The following is a 17,975-nucleotide window of genomic DNA, read 5'->3' on the forward strand; positions in this document are numbered from 1 at the left end:
TGCTCTTATCTTATCACCAAGTACGAGCAGCTGCAGCCCGTACGGCTTCATCCAAATCAACGTGGAAATAGGGGGCCGTCAACTCAACAGTGGTTGTTTCCGTTGCCGCTGGAGAATCTCGATGTTGACTCTTCTCGATATCTCTTTTATCTTCGTCGTTGCTTTCTTCTGTATCCTCGCTGCGGAGAGGATTGCTGGTTGCCCCATCCGGGGATATTTCCGATGAGATGTTTTCATGACGCTTCGCAATACCGAACCCACCAGCGATCAGCGCTCGCCGCACATCACCCTCAATTATGCCGGCAAAGTGCCACTCCACCTCTCGACCTGCATAGCGATTGATCTGGGTCCTCAAATCCACCAGCACTAGCAATCCCGTCGTGTCCACGTGATGAACCCCAGAGAAATCGAGGACAAGCGCCTTGAGAACGGGGAGCTCTTCAGAGGACTGCTTGGCAAGTTTGGCAATACGCCTATGGTTTCCGGCTTCATTCCAAGGCCAATCACCTTTTTTCTCTGGCTGCTTGCCCGCGTATCGCGTGTGTTTTTCTACATACTCCACAATTTTGTCGGCAATATAGTTGGCATTTGGATAGGTTAAAGCTTCTTCAAATCGGAATATTAACACGCCTGGGGGAGGATTCTCAATGGTAGTGGTGGCCTTAAGGGTATTGTGTTCTATCGGAACATAGAGGTTGCGTACTTGATTTGGCAAGGAGGTCGCAACAGAATCCTCTTGGGGGTGGGTTGAATCGACACGCACACGACCAAGAATATTATAACGAGGGCGAGCAACCCGGAAGAGAAGTTGTAGTAAGGAGAGAGCAATAGTGGAGTAGATACCCCACTCCACGGTCGAGAAAAGCGTTACAATGACACCAACGAAAAAGATGAAGACCTCAAATGCTGCCATAGAGGAAGAGAGTTTCGTGAATACATTAGATAAGATATATTCTCTATCAACTCGCCCGATTGCAACTTACGATTCACCCTCCAGAACTGCTTCAATGCTTTTGGACCGACTATTAGGTCGCCCACTGCATGAATAATGACCGCTGCCAACGCGGAATTTGGAATATAGTAGAAAGCAGGTGTCAATACGAAAAGGGCTAGAATCACTACCACCCCGGAGAAGATGCCAGCAAATGGCGTTCGAACGCCAGACCTTGATTTAATGGCAGAGCGCGAAAAAGAACCTGTGGCAGGGTAAGCTGAGAAAAAGGATGCAATCATATTGGTGACCCCGATGGCGATGAGCTCCTGGTTCGGGTTGACTTTAATGCGATTACGATGGTGAGTAGAGAAAATCAAGAGCGGAAAATTTTCTGGTTCTTACTTTTGTATCCGTTCACACGACCGAAGGATTTGGCGATGGCTACATGCTCTAAAACCAAGATTAAAGCCGTACTTGGGATGTAGGGAGCTATACGGGAAAGCAGCTCTGTATTAATGTAGGGGACATGTACTTCTCGGAAGCCAGACGGCACGTTCTTCAATATTGAAATGGGGGGGCTAGTGGGATTATCCTTGCAAATTCCATAGGAGATTGCTGTGTAAAAGATGACGAGCAAAACGTTGCGCGAGATGTTGAGGAAAAATAAGGGCCTTTTGAAGCGTGGATAGCTTTTTGAGAATCGACTTGTTAGATATTGTAACAGGTATAAGAAAAATAATCCCGTCAATCCCATGGATGCATCTAGGGTGGTTCTAGGCAAAGCTTTGAGGGAGTTGATGAGAACCAGATAAGCGGCTGCGCGGGAATCCACTCCAGTTATGCCTAGCAGGGATGGTATTTGTCCGATGGAGATGGTGATGGCGGAACCGGTCATGAACCCCGCAATGGCGGGGTTGGGGATGAAATCGACAATAAACCCTAGCCGAAGGAGTCCTAGACCTGTAGAAATAATACCACACACAAGGGCTGCTGCTGTAGCGATAGCCACGTTACTAAACTCAGAGGTTACGCTTGTCACAGAGGTGACAACATGGCTAATGACAAGCGACATAACTGCGGTCGGGCCTAATTTAACAAATTAGGAAATGAGTAAATTAATCCACAAGTATGCACGCGACTTACCGATAGTCATATCCTTGGAAGTGGCAAAGAAGCAATAGAGAAATACGCCAACAAACGATGTGTATAGCCCGTACTCTGGGGTAAGCGTAGCAATTTTGGCATATGCCATTCCCTATGGTGGCAAGTGATTAATCGCGTGTTTTAATATTCATGGCATACAGATAGCAATGAATCATCGTCGTAAAGCCTTGGGGCCATGTCAATAGATAAATTGAACTTTCGAATAAGATAACTAACCTGCGGAACCACTACACAGCCGACTGTTATACCTGCAATCAAGTCCCCAATCAACCACGTTATATTGTAGTGCGGTAGCCAGTTTGCAATTGGAAATAGCTCGATCAAATAATTCAGCAACGCTTGACCAGATAACTTAATGCCGCCCCGTAAGGTGGAAATGAGCCGATCTTTGGAGATAGGATGCCTTTGGTCGTCGAAGACAATGGCTTCACGAGTAGTGGGCAATTGTTCTGCTGAAGCCATGGCTACTAACTACACATATAGAATCAGACCGAGCCAATTTAGTAAGAGGTGAGAAGGTATATATAAAGAGTGTAGCGAAATGGTGAAAGAGATACTCGAGTGCAAAACATTTTTGAAGGCTTAATATATGAAGAGAGGGAGAAAAGGCGGAGAACTGGAGGGTGGCAAAAGTTAATATTTTCACAACTGTTTTACTTATTGCGTGATCGGTTCAAAGTATTGTGCTAAATTCAAATGGCCGAGATAGTATTTCAGCCAATTTCGAGACCTGCCTATGATGTGTCAATTTGGTTATCAACTTGCATGCTTTCCAATCTCTTTTATTTTCCCGTAAACAAAACAGAAAACAATTGCGCAAACTTCAAACTAAGTTGCGATTATCGTGGCTATTGTAACTGTTGGAATCAGCTTTGTGGAGACTATTCGAATCGTTTGCCTGCCAGTTTGTGGACCAACCTGATCTTGTGATGAAATGTTATCCAAATTCAAGCTGAATTAATATGAGTTCAGTTGGGATTGGACCGGCAAAGGAATTTGGATAAATGAGTAAACCAAATATAGAATGCATCAAGCCACGCTGATGCTTTGACTTACCTTTTCAACCTTTGTTGGGAAGGTCTATACTCGATAGCTGAGGAAACTCTGGAATCAGTTTAGCATTTCACATTGGTAACTGGTTCGTTTCTCTTATTTCCATAGGTGCGTTTTCCCGAGTTAACTCATCATACGCGATTTGACGGTTATTTCAGAAGCCTTTCGGCCATGTAAAACACGGGCGTTTGTTGAGAAATTAAGATACATTCGTATTATGCAAATAAAAGCGTGCGGGCTACATAAAAAACTCAGTGGCGTATGGCCAAGCCTACACAGAGATCCGCAATAGTATCTCTCTAGAAGTTGCAATATATTTTACCAACATTATTACCTTAAAATATTCTGGTTGTTTTTTATTACTCTAATAATACCTTGTTTTCGCAAGCTTCTGCTAGATCCAACAATAGCTCCACTTCCGTTATACTTTCAGCGTTATGGTTTTAATTTAAAAACAAAAATGACATTAGCTATCAGAACCGTTTCTGAAATTTTTAAAATTAACTTAAATTACTAAAAGCAAGCAAATCATTTTTAACATGCTTTGAGATATTCAAATTGAAAGTATCCTTGTCGTACCATTTTTGTCATTGAACTCCTGGTGAATCTCTCCAAAGGTTACATGATGAAGAAGGTAAATATGGTGAATAATCTCAGTTGGGCGTGGCAGAGTATAATACTTTATACACAATTAATAATATTAACTTAGGCATATAAGCCAATAAACAGATTCTTCGGTTGGCATATATTTCAAGTTTATTCACGATGGAAATACTAGGTATTTGCTCCTGGGGATTGTGAGCATGAATATAGTATGCAGGTCAGAATACAACACTTGAGGTGCTAGACAATGGAATGGGCTACATATATGAGGAGATTTAACTTGTTCACTTTCATTTTCCGTATTAGAGATATCACATAGTATACAACAAACTATTTTTTTTTTTTCAGTATTATGCTTCATCTAGCCTGCTTCACTGAGTATCGATTCAAGACTAAGTTACAGGTTGACACTACTGCTGCTTATTAAGAAAATATAGAAAGTATTACTGAATTATGAGAGCTTCAAAAGTAGGCAGGCGGCAGTTAAATCAAATAAGCTACAGAATGAGAGAATTGCTCAATCAGCCTTTCTATAGTACTCAAAGGCATGGCCGAGCATCTGGGTTATTTCCTAAAGAGTACCTTATTAGACATAAGTCAAAAAGGAGGTAACGAAGAGTTGATTGGTAATGGGGGACGGAGATTTCCTAACCATATCTTGCTCGCTCTCACCTAAGCTTATTACTCTGTATATTATTTCCGTAGGTTGCAACACGCTCTCTAATGGAAATCTCATAAACAAGCTGGCAGGCTCTACCGAGAAAAGGGCACCGGGCACCTCTACTCCAGTCGTGCCCACGGTTCAGTCAGCGTTTTTGTTTGGGGTTCAGAAGGGATAGACAGAGCTCAAGTCATGAGCCGGAAAAACTCGTGGGGTGCTGAGATGTGGGGACAGTGGACATTGGCAGCCAGCCACCATATACCCAATAACATGGCTCCTGTGAAAACTAAGCATGCATTATGCTGCTTCCTTAAATAGTCATCTGATATTTTTAATTCAATTCGGCCTTAAGCGGGAATGCATTAAGCAATTATCCCGCCACTATCCCGAAAATGCTTTTTCTATCAAATTGCAGCAATTTTAAAAACATAGTCCCATGAGACTTTCATTTTGGACTTCCACACATGTCTAAGCACTCGTGAGAATTTCCATCGAACCATGTCTACCAATTCACGCCCGGATACCTTGGCATCCTCACGTCAGTTACCCAAAGTAAATAGCCTACAACAACAACATCAGCGTCCCTTCACTCCAGACTTGAATCCACCGCGAGAACGTCGTGGCTCACAGCCTCTGGCTTCTACTTCCAATGGGAGCAGAAGTGGGAGTCCAGCGCTTACCTCACCCCGATCTATCCCACCCTCTCTTACCAACAGCGATGTAGAAGGCAGTCCCAAGATGGCATCTGGTAAAAAGCATCCGAAAGATCTCCTTAATGTCGTGAGCGGAGTGGTCTCTAATCGCCATGGGAGTGTATTGACTCGTGGGAATATACTGAAGGCCGATCACTTTCCGTCTGGTAAATTTATATCCGGATTTGTTGTCATCATCTGCTTCTAACACCTATTGTCCTGCTCGGCTGTAGGAAGGAATCCACATCTTGATTTTCACCTGCAAGGAGCCCCGAATTTCCGTATGGTTGATCTAAATGTGTTTGGCGTTGCTCAGCCAACTGTATGAATAATGGGTGCTCTTCTTCTAGAGGATAATAGGATGCTTACTTTACGTGGATTGATTTCTAGACACTCGGCCTCTCTACTATCCTAGCTGTGCTCAACTGTCATCCAAAATCGTCTGGGTCAGCACGATGCGTGTGGGTATCGACCCGCGAAGAACCTCTGGGTAAGCATCACAAATACACTTGGTCGCCCTTGTCAATTGATATTTATCTGATTGATTTGATTAGTCTATCTCAATGGCAGCCCCTACGTCTTGCGTGACGCATCAGCCCCTTTTCAGAACCTCCGCATCTACTCGGGCATTTCCGCGTCACGGCTTGAGATGATGGAGGAGCGCCTCAAGGCAGACATTATCAAGGAAACAAAGCGCATGGGCGGTCTTTTGCTGGTACACGACGAGCTTGATGATGGTTCCGTCGTGCCTTGCTGGATTGCTGCGGACACCGTGCAATCTCCACGAGAAGTTTTTACCTCTTTCCAGGAACAAGGCTATAAAGTAAGATACGCTCGGATTCCAATTTCACCGGATCAGGCCCCAGAAGACAATTATTTGGACGAATACGTAAATGTGATCAAGGAGCTGCCACCTACGGATCCTCTGATTTTCAATTGTGGGATGGGAGTGGTTCGAAGTAAGTGTTTGGAGTAACGAGCCCGAGGATTTATTTCTTATTTTATTATTGCATCGAATAGCAACCTTCGGCATGGTGGTCGCTCTACTTATTCGCCGTGCACAGCTTATCTCACAGGGCCAGCCAGATCCGTTCCCAATACCAGGTTATATATCCGGAGATATAACTATCCCAGGTCTAGAAGAGGCAGAAGAGTTACGCATGCAAAACCGGTCGATCTTGCGACTGGTATACGTCTTGGAGCAGGGTAAGGATAATTGAGCCTGAGGACGACGTTCTATTCTTTGTTGAATGGGTGACATTAAAATTTTATAATAATAAATTTCTTAGGCCTGAAGAGTAAGATGTCTCCTCGCTCGGCTATCGAGTGGGCACTTGCCCGTGGACCCCTCATTGATAGCCTGAAGAATGCGATACAAGGCAACTACCTCTGTATTCTTGGGCTAGCCAGTGTACTCGACAGCGGTACCTACAGTAAGAAACTTCTAGACGCACTTATCAATCGATGCGATGCAGTCGTCAACTTACGTGAAATTATCCTGATGCACCGTGTTCGCTATACCGTATCGAGCGAAGAGTCTGCCAGCCACTTGCAACGTGCCCGTGGAGCATTGGAGCGATACTTCTTCTTGTTATGCTTTGCGGCCTATGTAAACGAATCGAGTTCGGCGAAGTTCGAGATCAGTTTTTCGCGGTGGTTAGAACAGCGGGCTGAGATTAGAAGCATGTTGGAAAATTTACGCAAGCGGGCGCAGTTATACCTCTTTAGACCGGTGGACGATTTGTCATTGTTCAGCGGTGGACCGATGGAGGAGGACGACGCAACAGGCGTGGCCGGCTTCGGGAAAATGATGCGAGTTGGGAAGCAGCTTGGCAATGAGTTGGAGTTGCATGTCACGCAAAATCGCAGCGGCATCGTCCTTGGGCCACACACTATCCTCAAGATAGATCAATGGACCAGTAACAAACAGGCCCGCAACCATGTAGAGGACTCGTCGGGCCGACAAGCGGGCTCCATTTCCGGCGGAATGGATATCGAGGGGGCCTATAATTTCCGGCGGGTGGCTGGAACGCATATATATGGAGTTGCACAGCCTACCTATCAGGGCATCAAAAATGTGGTTGAGCTTATCAGAGAGGAGCAGCCGGGACTCTCTCAAGTGCTTTGGATCAATCTGCGCGAGGAGCCGATCATTTATATTAATGGCGTGCCCTATGTCCTTAGAGACAAATATTTCACCCTGAGAAACCTCAGGAGCTATGCAGGGATCACATCTCAGCGCCTAGAGCTTCTGGAAACTCGCCTTAAGGAGGATGTGGTTTCGGAGCTGGAGTACTATGGGGACAAATTATTACTGCACTCGGAGACGCCAGACGGAAAAATCGAGCCGGTGTGGGAGGAAGTCACGGCGAAGTACGTGCAGACCATCAAGGAGGTCATGGAGGAGGTGGGTGGCGCGGAAATCGATTACCACCGCGTCCCTGTCACCGCCGAGGCTTCGCCCGAGTTGAAGGATTTCCAGGCTCTAATCTCATTGCTGTCGCGTGTAGATTGGAAGCGGACGGCCATTGTGGTTAACTGCCAGGTGGGGCTGGGTCGTTCCACAACAGGCACTGTGATTTGCTCGCTGATCGAGCGCTGGCTCTCCCTTTCTCGGACGGCTACGACTCCCTACACCGAACCCTCCTCTCCATTCTATTCGAGTGGCGGACGCTCTCGCCGCCTTTCTCGGTCATCCTCTGTTTCTTCTCTCGACTACAACTATCACCCGGTGCCCCGACCCCCCACTAACAACTACCAGATCATTCACGCATTGCTCCGCGTCATTCGCAATGGTCTCGAGTGCAAAAACGTCGTGGACGAAACCATCGACAATTGTGCCCCATGCCTCAACCTGCGTGATACTATTGAGACTTTCCGAGTCCAGGCGGAGAATGCCTCGGACCCCGCCCAGAAAAAACAAGCCATCAAGCGGGGCGTGGCCTCTCTGGAGCGATATTTCTTGCTGGTTGCATTTGCCGCCTACTTGGACGAAACACCCGCCGATACGGTCACGGACCTAGAGAGCTTCTCCGGATGGATGGATCGACACCAGGAGCTCTCGACTCTGCTGAACGAGCTGCAACGCAGCGGGTTGGATGCGCTCGTGCCGGTTGAGAAGATTGCTCCAGGAGACGGTGTTGCATTGTCAAGCGAGGTTATAGAGGTGGTGCAGGAGCGTAGAGGGGCTGTCTTGGCACAGGGAACCATATTGAAACACGATGCTTTCCCCGGGTGCCAGAAGATGTCATTGCCCGAGAAAATCGAAGGCGCACCCAACTACAGGCGGGTGCCTTTCGCAAGTATCGCCGACCTAACCTATCCTGACGAGGCCCACGGGGAAGAAATGGGATCCAGTGTGATGGGATGCGCCATGCCCACTAAAGATGGAATGCGGCTTTTGTTAACTAGGGCGTCTGCGGCCCCACAAAGCGAGAGCGGAGAAAGCGGGCGACGGATTGTGTGGACCTCACTAAGAGAGGAGCCTGTCCTCTACGTAAACAAGCGTCCTTTCGTGCTTAGACTCTTCCAGGTGACTATCCCTATTCCACCGGAAATCTTTCCCTAGGTTTCGGTTTACTGAGATATTTCCCTTTAGGATCCTGTGCGCAACCTCATATTCACCGGTATTGCTCAAGAGAGGGTGGAGCTTATGGAGGTCCGGATGAAGGAAGACGTGCTGAACGAAATTAAGAAGTATGGGGGCAGAGTGTTGCTACACGATGAGGAATTGCTCCCCCAGGGTGGCTTTTCGGTAATACCGGTGTGGGAGACGGTGCTTGAGCGCGACGTTCAAACGCCCGCAGAGGTATTTAGCGAGTTTATTGCAGAGGGATACAGAGTTTCTTATGCCCGAATTCCAATGTAAGTGCTCTCTTTTACCTCTCAAGCACTTCCTTGAAAGGGGAGAGGGTCGTTTCAGTAGCAGAATTCGGTATGGAAATTAAACAAATGTATTTTATGCAGCACCGATGAGCAAGCTCCCATTCCGTTAGTATTCGACCAGTTGGTGGAGAGGATCAAGGGTTTGGGGAAGGGGGATGACGTGCTTTTCAATTGTCAGATGGGGTAAAGATCTGTGCGAGATTATGAGTATAATCCTTCGAATACTAAGCTGGCTATTTTGGCGTGGATTTGTAGACGCGGAAGAACCACGACAGGCATGGTCATCGCCTGCCTCATGAATATGATCCTTAATCATGATACCGACGTCTACAGCCTTACGACCTCTACTCCCGCCGATCGGCGCCTTCCCATTACGCCCGGTGGCACTGAAGAGTCTGACCCAACCCGGGAGGAGGACGATTCCCTGCGCTACCTACAGGGAGAATACAAGCTAATTCTTCAGGTTGTTTCCGTTTTGACGTATGGAAAACTGGCGAAGCGCTTGACAGACATTGCAATCGATGCCTGCCACCACATGCAGAATTTACGCGAGGCCATATACGATTTCCTGTTGCGTGTGGAGAGCACCCCGCCGGGACCGAAGCAGGAGGCGCTACGAGAGGTCGGGCTGAATTACCTCATTCGATACTTCTATTTGATTGTGTTTGCCGATTATTTGTTGGAGGAGGTTCGCTCGGGCGGCAGTTTGCGTTTCAGCGAATGGCTCAAAGGGCGACGTGAAATAACGCACATTTGCCGGGCGCCCAACCAGGAACTCTGCTAATCATGGACTTTTTGCATCGAGAGCTCGGTTCAACAATAGACCATGGGTCGTGGCTGTTTACGTTTATTCCTATTGTCTTAGGTTATTATGAGGATAGGGGGTAGTAGTGGTAGAAGTCCTATCAAGTATAAATAATAGAGGCAATTTTCATACCGTTTCAATAAATTTAACATGGATAGAACAATGACCGAGAATAGGCTGAAAAGAGAAGCGTCAAAGAACTTTGATATACAAATATACAAGGGCTCCAATCTGACTCGATGAATATTTACAAAATAATCGTCATCGCCCTACTTCCCCGACACTGCTCTTGTAGTATGTGTTGAAGATAAGCTATGCAGTTACTCCGAGAAAAATTAAAGTGTAATTTGTTACTCACTCTTGATACTATCCGACACTGAGTGGCTTAGCCATTTATGACAAATCCAAAAAGAGTTTCGATCATATAAGCTCGCCTCGAAATTCACTCGTTGATTCATAAATCTTGAGCATGACAGATACATCCAATAATCTCTCCTCTATAAAGCACATAATCTTGGTGCTCTCGGGAAAAGGAGGCGTTGGTAAATCTTCAGTCACCGCCCAGCTTGCACTTTCTCTCAATGCCATGGGAAAGCGTGTCGGGGTTCTCGACATAGATCTCACCGGCCCGAGCATGCCCCGCGTCCTGGGTCTCGAGGGAAAACAGGTGCATCAGGCCTCCGGTGGGTGGATCCCGGTGTATGCAGACGAGGAGAAGCGGCTCTGCTGCATGTCTATTGGATTTTTGTTGACAAATAAGGACGATTCAGTAGTATGGAGGGGGCCGAAGAAGAATGGTAATATTGGACGTAGATTTGGTCAAGATCGAGTGCTAATGGTATTGATGTAACAGCCATGATCAGGCAATTTCTGACGGATGTCTGCTGGGGCGATCTTGACTACCTGCTTATCGACACACCGCCCGGCACGTCCGACGAACACATTGCTATTGTTGAAAACTTGCGTGAATACAACCCCGATGGAGCTGTGCTCGTAACTACACCTCAGGTATGTGTTCTGATGCTCTCTCTCTCTTGCTACTAGCTGCTTAGAGTTGCACTCACCTTAGGGCGTTGCGCTCTCGGACGTCCGCAAAGAATTATCTTTTTGTCGGAAGGTTCAGCTCCCGGTTCTGGGGGTAATCGAGAACATGAGTGGCTACATCTGCCCCCACTGCGAGGAGTGCACAAACATCTTCTCCACGGGGGGGGGAGAGGCCATGGCGCAGGAATTTGGCATCCAATTCCTGGGAAGAATACCCATCGACCCCGTGTTAGTCAGTATGATGGACAATACCGGGGAGAATTCGCTCCTCAAAACATTTGGTGATAGCGCACTAGCACCCTTGTTCAGAAAGGTCGTTGACCGGCTTGTGGAGGCATCATGAGTTTATACCAACTGTCTGTACTCTTTCTTCCATGTCTACAGTAAATAATAATCTATATTTTTATGAAATAAAGCATTCCTACAACACAATCCCTCTCCCTCCCCTCCCAATAAGTGAATAGGCTGGAAAACTAGAAGAGTCCTGCGAGAAATAGTAGCAATAGAGAGAATAAATAGATAATGCGAAGTCCAGCAATTCAATCCTTAGCGCCGTTAGTGTTTTCTGATCTCGGTAAAGGTCTCCTTCACAGCGTCCATAAAGTCTGTCGTGTTCAAGTAGTGCTCCCGTTTAAGCTTGCGACCATGGATGGCAAGGGCCAGATCTTTCGTCATCAATCCCCGGGTGTCCACTGTCTCGATACATGCCCGCTCAAGCTGATCAGCAAATTGACCAAGCTCTTTGTTCCCGTCCAGTCGCGCACGATGGGCAAGCCCTCGCGTCCACGCGAAAATGCTGGCAATCGGGTTGGTGCTGGTCTCGTTTCCTTTTTGGTGCTCACGGAAGTGGCGGGTGACCGTGCCGTGGGCGGCCTCGGCCTCCATGGTCTTGCCATCGGGGGTGAGAAGAACCGAGGTCATTAGTCCAAGCGATCCGTAGCCTTGGGCAACGATGTCGGATTGCACATCGCCGTCGTAGTTCTTCGTCGCCCAAACGAAGTTTCCGTGTGACTTCAACGCTTGCGCAACCATGTCATCGATGAGACGATGCTCGTACCACAGATTCTTGGCCTCGAAATCTTTTTTGTACTCGCTACATATGCACATAGAGTGGCCAAAGGATGTTTAGCGATTGGAGTTCTTCCGCACCCCCATGAAGAGTACCCTTACCTCTCGTAAATTTCCTGGAATATGTCCTTGAACCGCCCGTCATACTTCTTCAAAATGGTATTCTTCGTGCTGAGGTATAGCGGCATTCCCCGGGAAAGGGCCAGGCGGAAGCACGAGTGGGCAAAGCCGCTAATGGACTCGTCGGTGTTGTACATGCCCAAGGCAACCCCCCTGTCCTTGAATTCATAGATCTGGTGCGTCTGGGGGGCGCCATCCTTGGGAGTGAAGATAAGTTCCAACTTGCCGGGCTGATCGATGACAATATCGGTCGCACGATACTATCCAAATACCATCCAATGTTCCCAATGAGGCTCTCCCATACTGTGTTTATGCAATTGTACATACCTGATCTCCAAAAGCATGACGTCCAATAATAATAGGATTCTCCCATCCTGGAATGATACGGGGGATGCGACGCAAGATAATGGGCTCACGGAACACAGTTCCATTAAGGATGTTTCGAATGGTGCCGTTGGGGGATCGATACATCTTCTTCAGGTTGAACTCTATAGTAGTGTAGGGCTGGTCAGTTTTCATTTTATCTCGAAGGAGCTATTCAAGAGGAGTGTAGAACCTTTGACGCGCGCCTCGTCAGGTGTAATGGTAGCACATTTGATGCCGACGTTGTATTTCTTAATAGCCTCTGCTGCATCGATGGTCACTTGATCGTTTGTCTATGCGGGGAAAGAGGGAAGAGGGCAGAATATATCACCTATGATTAAGATTCCTCTCAGCTTTCTCGCATTCCAAATGGCTGCTTACCGCATCACGGTGGGTAATCCCCAAGTCATAGTATTTGACATCCAATTTAACATAAGGAAAAATGAGCTAATATTCCGTAATTTATCAGAAATCGAATCGCATTAGAGGGCAGAACATCAATGATAGTGATATACCCGTTCTTTTATCATTTGCCAAATGATCCTTGTCATTTCATCTCCATCCAGATCAACAACCGGGTTTTCTACCGCAATGCGGTTGTCCGTTGAGTCTATTGAATAGAAATGGAAATACACATCAGCACTGAGGGAGTTAAAAGGAGAGGGGAAAATGTTCCCACGTACATGCACGATACGTAGCTGAGCGCAGAGCAAGGTGGGAAAGAGCTCTGGGGGCAGCAAGCTGCGATTTCAGGACGGAGAACATGATTGATGCGTGCAAAAGATGCCTTTGGCTTGAGACAAGTTTATCGAGAGGTTAGCTAGCCTTCAGAGGATAAAAAGGAGGCCGAGCGTTTTTCGAAACTTCATAAAGCGTAATTTTCTAAGCAACGTGATTCATTATTTTTAAGTTCAATCGACTATTCCCCAATTATCCCCGTCCGAGAGGATATCTAAATTAATCACATTCCCTTTTTTAACACGACGTATATAACCTCTCGAACCCTGTTCGCCCCAGGTTATTGCTTGGTTTTGTGTAAAAGAATTTTGCAAGCGTTCATAATGTCACTGCGTGGAAAAACTTTGTTCATCACTGGTGCCTCTCGGTAAGTCTCTTTTGGCCATGGTCAGATTCGCTATTTCCTGAATGGACAGTGAAATCTTGTAATTTAGTGGCATTGGCCTAGCCATTGCTCTTCGCGCTGCCCGCGACGGTGCCAACGTCGCCATTGCCGCGAAAACGACCACCCCGCATCCAAAAGTAGTGTTGCATTCAAATGCTCGCGTTCATTTATATCATGCTTAATAATTTGCTGTTTTAGCTCCCAGGAACTATATACACTGCTGCCGACGAGATAAAAAAAGCTGGAGGGAATGCTCTGCCCGTTGTATGCGACATTCGTGACGAAGACCAGGTAATCTTATATTTTCCTTTCTTTCTTCCTTTTGCTCTCTCTATTCATTTCATTCTCCACCTTAATGCCCTGCTTACGAATATAATAGGTGAAAAGCGCCATCCAGCAAACTGTGGATAAATTCGGCGGCATTGATATTGTAGTGAATAATGCTAGCGCCATTTCGTTGACCAATACGCAGAACACGACTTTTAAGAAGTATAATTTGATGAATGAAGTCAATGCGCGCGGTACTTGGCTTGTATCCAAGGTAACTAGCTAATTTCAACTACAGCTATAGATCGGAATTTACCACCCCCCTCCCACTTACGCAAATAGTATGCGATCCCGCACTTGATTAAATCCAAAAATCCTCATATCCTTATGATTTCGCCTCCACCCTCGATGAGTCAAGTCTGGTTCCGCAATCACGTTGCTTACACCATTGCAAAGGTAGGCTTCATACATATCCCTTTACGCAGCCATCCCCTTCAGAGACTATACGATATTAGATGGGCATGAGCATGTGTGTCCTTGGTCTTTCAGGCGAGCTGGAAGAGTATGGCGTTGGCGTTAACGCCCTCTGGCCGCTCACCATGATCGATACTGCTGCCTTGCAAATCCTTGGCGAAAAACTGAATGAGCGCTCTCGCACCCCCGAGATCATGGCGGACGCTGCCTATGCCGTTTTCATCAAGAATGGTCGTGAATTCAACGGAAATTTCCTGGTGGACGAGGTGTTCTTGCGCGAGGAAGGCGTCACTGACTTTGAGAAGTACGCCAGCGTTCCCGGAAGCAAGGAAATTGATCTGGACCTCTTCGTGGGGCCCGAGATCCTCGACAAGGTTGAGGAGCTGCGACAGAAACAGGGGACGAAGTCGAAGCTTTAAGGATTCTAGTTTTGTAAATGATTTTCCTGTTTGTCTGATTATTTCCTCTCCATTTTTCTCCCATTGCTGCAATGCTTTTTGACGAGGAGGCCATCCGAGTAGTGTTTGTGTTCTTGTTTTCTGTCATCGCTAGGCCGATCACTGTTATTTTAGGATTTTCGAAATGAAATATTTTATTGACAGCTTGCTTGGACTATTCTATGACTATTGGATCATTATATAAACGAGCAAAACGTCCTAATGCCATCAGTGTGAATGCAAACTTATAGTTGGGATAGCTGATGGTGCAAGTGTGGTTGAAGACGCCCTCCACCGCCTCCTGTTTGAATTCTCCATTCGGCTGCTGTCGCGTCATCAGCAGCCGGATGCCGCGCCGTATGGGGGCCTCGTCCGGGTATCTTGCAGCCATCAGGGCAAGGACGGCCCACGATGTGTTGACGACCTGTGCCGATTCCAGCTGATGATACACCTCGGTCTCGCAGGATTTGTAAGATTCGCCCCAGCCTCCGTCGGGGAGCTGTTTGCTCAGCAGGAACTCGCACCCTTTTTTCGAACACTCGCTAGTAGTAGAACGGGAAGCAGAGGTGCCAAGCTGGGTCAGCACAAACCCCATCCAAACAAGAGGGAGCCGACATGGTCCCCCCCCCCCCCACCAAAAAAAATATCATCCCAATTACCTGTTGTCATAGTATTCCCCGATGCTAGACAAAGCCTCCAAAGCACACCACGTACCATAGGTGAAACAAATGGCCCAACTTCCGTACCAGCTCCCATCGGGATTTTGCCGTCTCTTGACAAAACGGAAAGCATTCTCACAACAGCGCCTATTGGAATGCCGTTAGGGACTCACAGGCGACACTTTTAGTTCCCCCACAAGTCGCAATTACCTTATCTCCATGGCGCGATAATCCGGATAGAATTTGGAAAACGCTTTAAGGGCGAGCAATATCGCCGTGGTGCATTCTGTATAGCTATACTCGACCATAATCTTACCGAACAGCTCAGCGGGATTAAGGAGCTCAAGCCAGGCTGGCCCGCGTATTTCTTCGTAAGTCGAGTAGCCGCCATCGCCGTTTTGCACGGAGAGTAGGATATCCACCGCTTGACACAGGCGCTCCTTGGATACTTTCTGAGTGATAAAGCTAACTCAATGGGGGTGGGAATAAGCAAACATGTCATCCATTTCAGGAGGTACATCATGAAGGTGTACCTGTATGTGTTCAAGTAGAGCACGGTTTTCATCGCCTCGGCAGTACAGTCCGAGACCATGTAGCCCTGCTCGCTTGTGCTAAACGGCCATGCTCCTATCGCAGGGCGGTGAAAGGTGTATTTATGGTGGGGAGTTTCACATTTGATTTGGGTATAGTCTAGGAAGTTGTAAGCCTTCAAGAAAACCGAGTGGTTCTTTGGATCCTTGGCCAGGCCTTTCGGGTCGGGAAATGAAACGAGGTGAGGTGAGTAGGTCCAGAAGAAAGTGGAGGAGGAAATATCACACCAACCTGCTTCGAGGGCGCCCTGCAGAATGAACGCAGTATCCCAGAGCTGCGAGCCATTGTTCCCGCTCATCATCATACCTTTAGGTCCGAGCCTTGGCAAACAGCAAGGAGGGGTCAGTCAGTTTGGAGGGACTTGTGGATAGGGAGAGGGACAAACCAGAGGAAGTCTCGATTCCGTATGAGGTGACACTTGAACGCCGCCGAGTCGGGCCCATCGACGAAAAACCGAATGACCATGTGCATCACCTTGTTAACCTGTCAGAGAGGGAATCGGATTAGAGTCTCAGCTCTCAAACGGATCAAGAGAAGCACCCCCTCTAACCGCAACCTACGGGTCCAATGTTCAGATAGGAAGTGTCCTCGTCCTCTAAACAAATGCATTTGTACACCTTGTCCAATGCCCGTTTTCGAAGAAACGAGTTGGGAAGGTTCTCGTAGAGATTCAGCGCAGCTATCAGCACCACATTAGCGAATTGCCAAGGCATTTTTTTTCTCCCTTAGAGAATATGTTCCATGCAGCACTCACCGTGGGCAATATTCAATAGAGTTGAGTGCGGGGTATATTCGTCTGCTTTACAAATATTGTTGCGATGAGCTGGCCAGTGAATCGTCTCGTACCGTTGAGTATAGAGTTCCTAATTCGGGACCATGCAATTCAACATCCAATAGAATAATCCATTCGCGGAAGCGCCGCATGCTCACCTCTCGGAGGGCATGTACTAATGGGGTTTCCTTTCCCACCAGTCTTCTTCCATAGATGTACGACATTGGCAAGTAGATGGCTCGGGTATGAACCCAGAAATGCTTAGGATGAAGAGGCAATGTGTCGGGAACAAGCCAGAGTTCGGGCGGAACTGGATTCATCCCCTCCCAGCCGTACACCCCTAAAAGCGAAAGCCAAAACTTGCCCCAGGAGGCGCACCCGGTGGCCCCTCCTAATCAGCACGAGGGGGCATTTAATGGCTGGTGGTGAAAATCCAAATGCAAGAGGATGGAAAGATACCTTGTTTATGCAGGTTTGCTCGGGCCTTTTCAAGGACCGGGTGGGTTGGCTCCAAGCCAAGAAGACGAAGGGCACAATAGTTGAGAGCGGTTCCGAACACGGTCGCTCTCCCGGTGGTATGTCTGCGAGAAAGAGAGAGGGAAGGAGAAAGGGTGTCAGTGCAAGAGAGGCGGCGCCGGGGGGGGCGCCTGCTCGACTGTCCTTACATTCCCCAACCGCCATCGGAGCGCGCGGTGTTGATAAGATATCTCTTCAGCTCTAGCTTCTCGGGCTCGGGGATAGGCGTCTCGCACACGTAGTATGAAATGACCAGCCCGGGAATAAGGAACTCCGGCCCTCCGTACTCGCCTGCCCAGTGGCCATCCTCCGTCTGGAGAAGCTTGACGAACTCAAAAGCGTTGCATGCAGCCTCCTGGGCGGTTCTCGGCCGCGACAGCTCCCTCGCCTCTTCCTAGAGTCGCGGGGCCCGTGGGCATTAATTCCTGGACGGACCCCATCGGGGCAGAAGGCCACAATAACGAGGCTCACTTACTATGGGGAGGCCGATATGGTATTTCTCGCACGTCGTCTGCGGGCCGCTGTCTGAGTAGCACCACACCTGGGCCCCGTGCTTCACCTGAAGCCTCCAGCGACGAAGTTCGGTGAAGGTCTGCATACTTTCGCGGGGGGAGAGCAGGTCTAGCGGAAAAAAAGAGCCCGTTCGGACGTCGCAGTAGGAAAAAAAAAAATCCCGCCCTTTTAACTGACTCTGGCGGGGAGTGGCCTAGTGACAATATATTTTTCGACCAAAGCCAGAGGGAG

At 47.8% G+C, this 17,975-nt stretch overlaps 7 protein-coding genes across 7 annotated transcripts; 4 read left to right on the plus strand and 3 right to left on the minus strand.

The window, feature by feature from the left end:
- Positions 1–13: 13 nt before the first annotated feature.
- Positions 14–2,560, minus strand: VTP21DRAFT_8187 (uncharacterized protein; the record flags this gene model as incomplete). The annotated part of the gene is made up of 5 exons (XM_069399010.1): positions 14–906; positions 984–1,274; positions 1,337–2,020; positions 2,078–2,189; positions 2,237–2,560. 5 exons carry the CDS (start codon positions 2,558–2,560, stop codon positions 14–16), a joined length of 2,304 nt encoding a protein of 767 aa, XP_069245836.1.
- Positions 2,561–4,301: 1,741 nt separating this feature from the next.
- VTP21DRAFT_8188 (uncharacterized protein) lies at positions 4,302–4,593 on the plus strand (the record flags this gene model as incomplete). The annotated part of the gene is made up of 2 exons (XM_069399011.1): positions 4,302–4,380; positions 4,460–4,593. 2 exons carry the CDS (start codon positions 4,302–4,304, stop codon positions 4,591–4,593), a joined length of 213 nt encoding a protein of 70 aa, XP_069245837.1.
- Positions 4,594–4,913: 320 nt separating this feature from the next.
- Positions 4,914–9,776, plus strand: VTP21DRAFT_8189 (uncharacterized protein; the record flags this gene model as incomplete). The annotated part of the gene is made up of 9 exons (XM_069399012.1): positions 4,914–5,274; positions 5,341–5,429; positions 5,498–5,597; positions 5,662–6,066; positions 6,128–6,313; positions 6,397–8,639; positions 8,706–8,971; positions 9,074–9,175; positions 9,248–9,776. 9 exons carry the CDS (start codon positions 4,914–4,916, stop codon positions 9,774–9,776), a joined length of 4,281 nt encoding a protein of 1,426 aa, XP_069245838.1.
- A 490-nt stretch (positions 9,777–10,266) lies between these two features.
- On the plus strand, positions 10,267–11,184 carry VTP21DRAFT_8190 (uncharacterized protein; the record flags this gene model as incomplete). The annotated part of the gene is made up of 3 exons (XM_069399014.1): positions 10,267–10,594; positions 10,651–10,805; positions 10,867–11,184. 3 exons carry the CDS (start codon positions 10,267–10,269, stop codon positions 11,182–11,184), a joined length of 801 nt encoding a protein of 266 aa, XP_069245839.1.
- Positions 11,185–11,396: 212 nt separating this feature from the next.
- Positions 11,397–13,157, minus strand: VTP21DRAFT_8191 (uncharacterized protein; the record flags this gene model as incomplete). Its single annotated transcript, XM_069399015.1, has 7 exons — positions 11,397–11,934; positions 12,012–12,289; positions 12,357–12,517; positions 12,586–12,685; positions 12,774–12,839; positions 12,908–13,002; positions 13,076–13,157. 7 exons carry the CDS (start codon positions 13,155–13,157, stop codon positions 11,397–11,399), a joined length of 1,320 nt encoding a protein of 439 aa, XP_069245840.1.
- A 296-nt stretch (positions 13,158–13,453) lies between these two features.
- VTP21DRAFT_8192 (uncharacterized protein) lies at positions 13,454–14,675 on the plus strand (the record flags this gene model as incomplete). The annotated part of the gene is made up of 6 exons (XM_069399016.1): positions 13,454–13,497; positions 13,565–13,652; positions 13,714–13,806; positions 13,895–14,056; positions 14,125–14,238; positions 14,298–14,675. 6 exons carry the CDS (start codon positions 13,454–13,456, stop codon positions 14,673–14,675), a joined length of 879 nt encoding a protein of 292 aa, XP_069245841.1.
- A 193-nt stretch (positions 14,676–14,868) lies between these two features.
- On the minus strand, positions 14,869–17,829 carry VTP21DRAFT_8193 (uncharacterized protein; the record flags this gene model as incomplete). Its single annotated transcript, XM_069399017.1, has 11 exons — positions 14,869–15,235; positions 15,353–15,499; positions 15,563–15,817; positions 15,886–16,263; positions 16,329–16,426; positions 16,504–16,622; positions 16,698–16,806; positions 16,874–17,106; positions 17,175–17,296; positions 17,381–17,625; positions 17,707–17,829. The coding sequence occupies 11 exons, from the start codon at positions 17,827–17,829 to the stop codon at positions 14,869–14,871; spliced, it is 2,196 nt and encodes a 731-aa protein (XP_069245842.1).
- Positions 17,830–17,975: the final 146 nt, after the last annotated feature.

The sequence above is a fragment of the Calcarisporiella thermophila genome, assembly GCF_041956535.1.
Source record: "Calcarisporiella thermophila strain CBS 279.70 unplaced genomic scaffold VTP21scaffold_38, whole genome shotgun sequence".
NCBI classification, from domain to species: Eukaryota; Fungi; Calcarisporiellomycota; class Calcarisporiellomycetes; order Calcarisporiellales; family Calcarisporiellaceae; genus Calcarisporiella; species Calcarisporiella thermophila.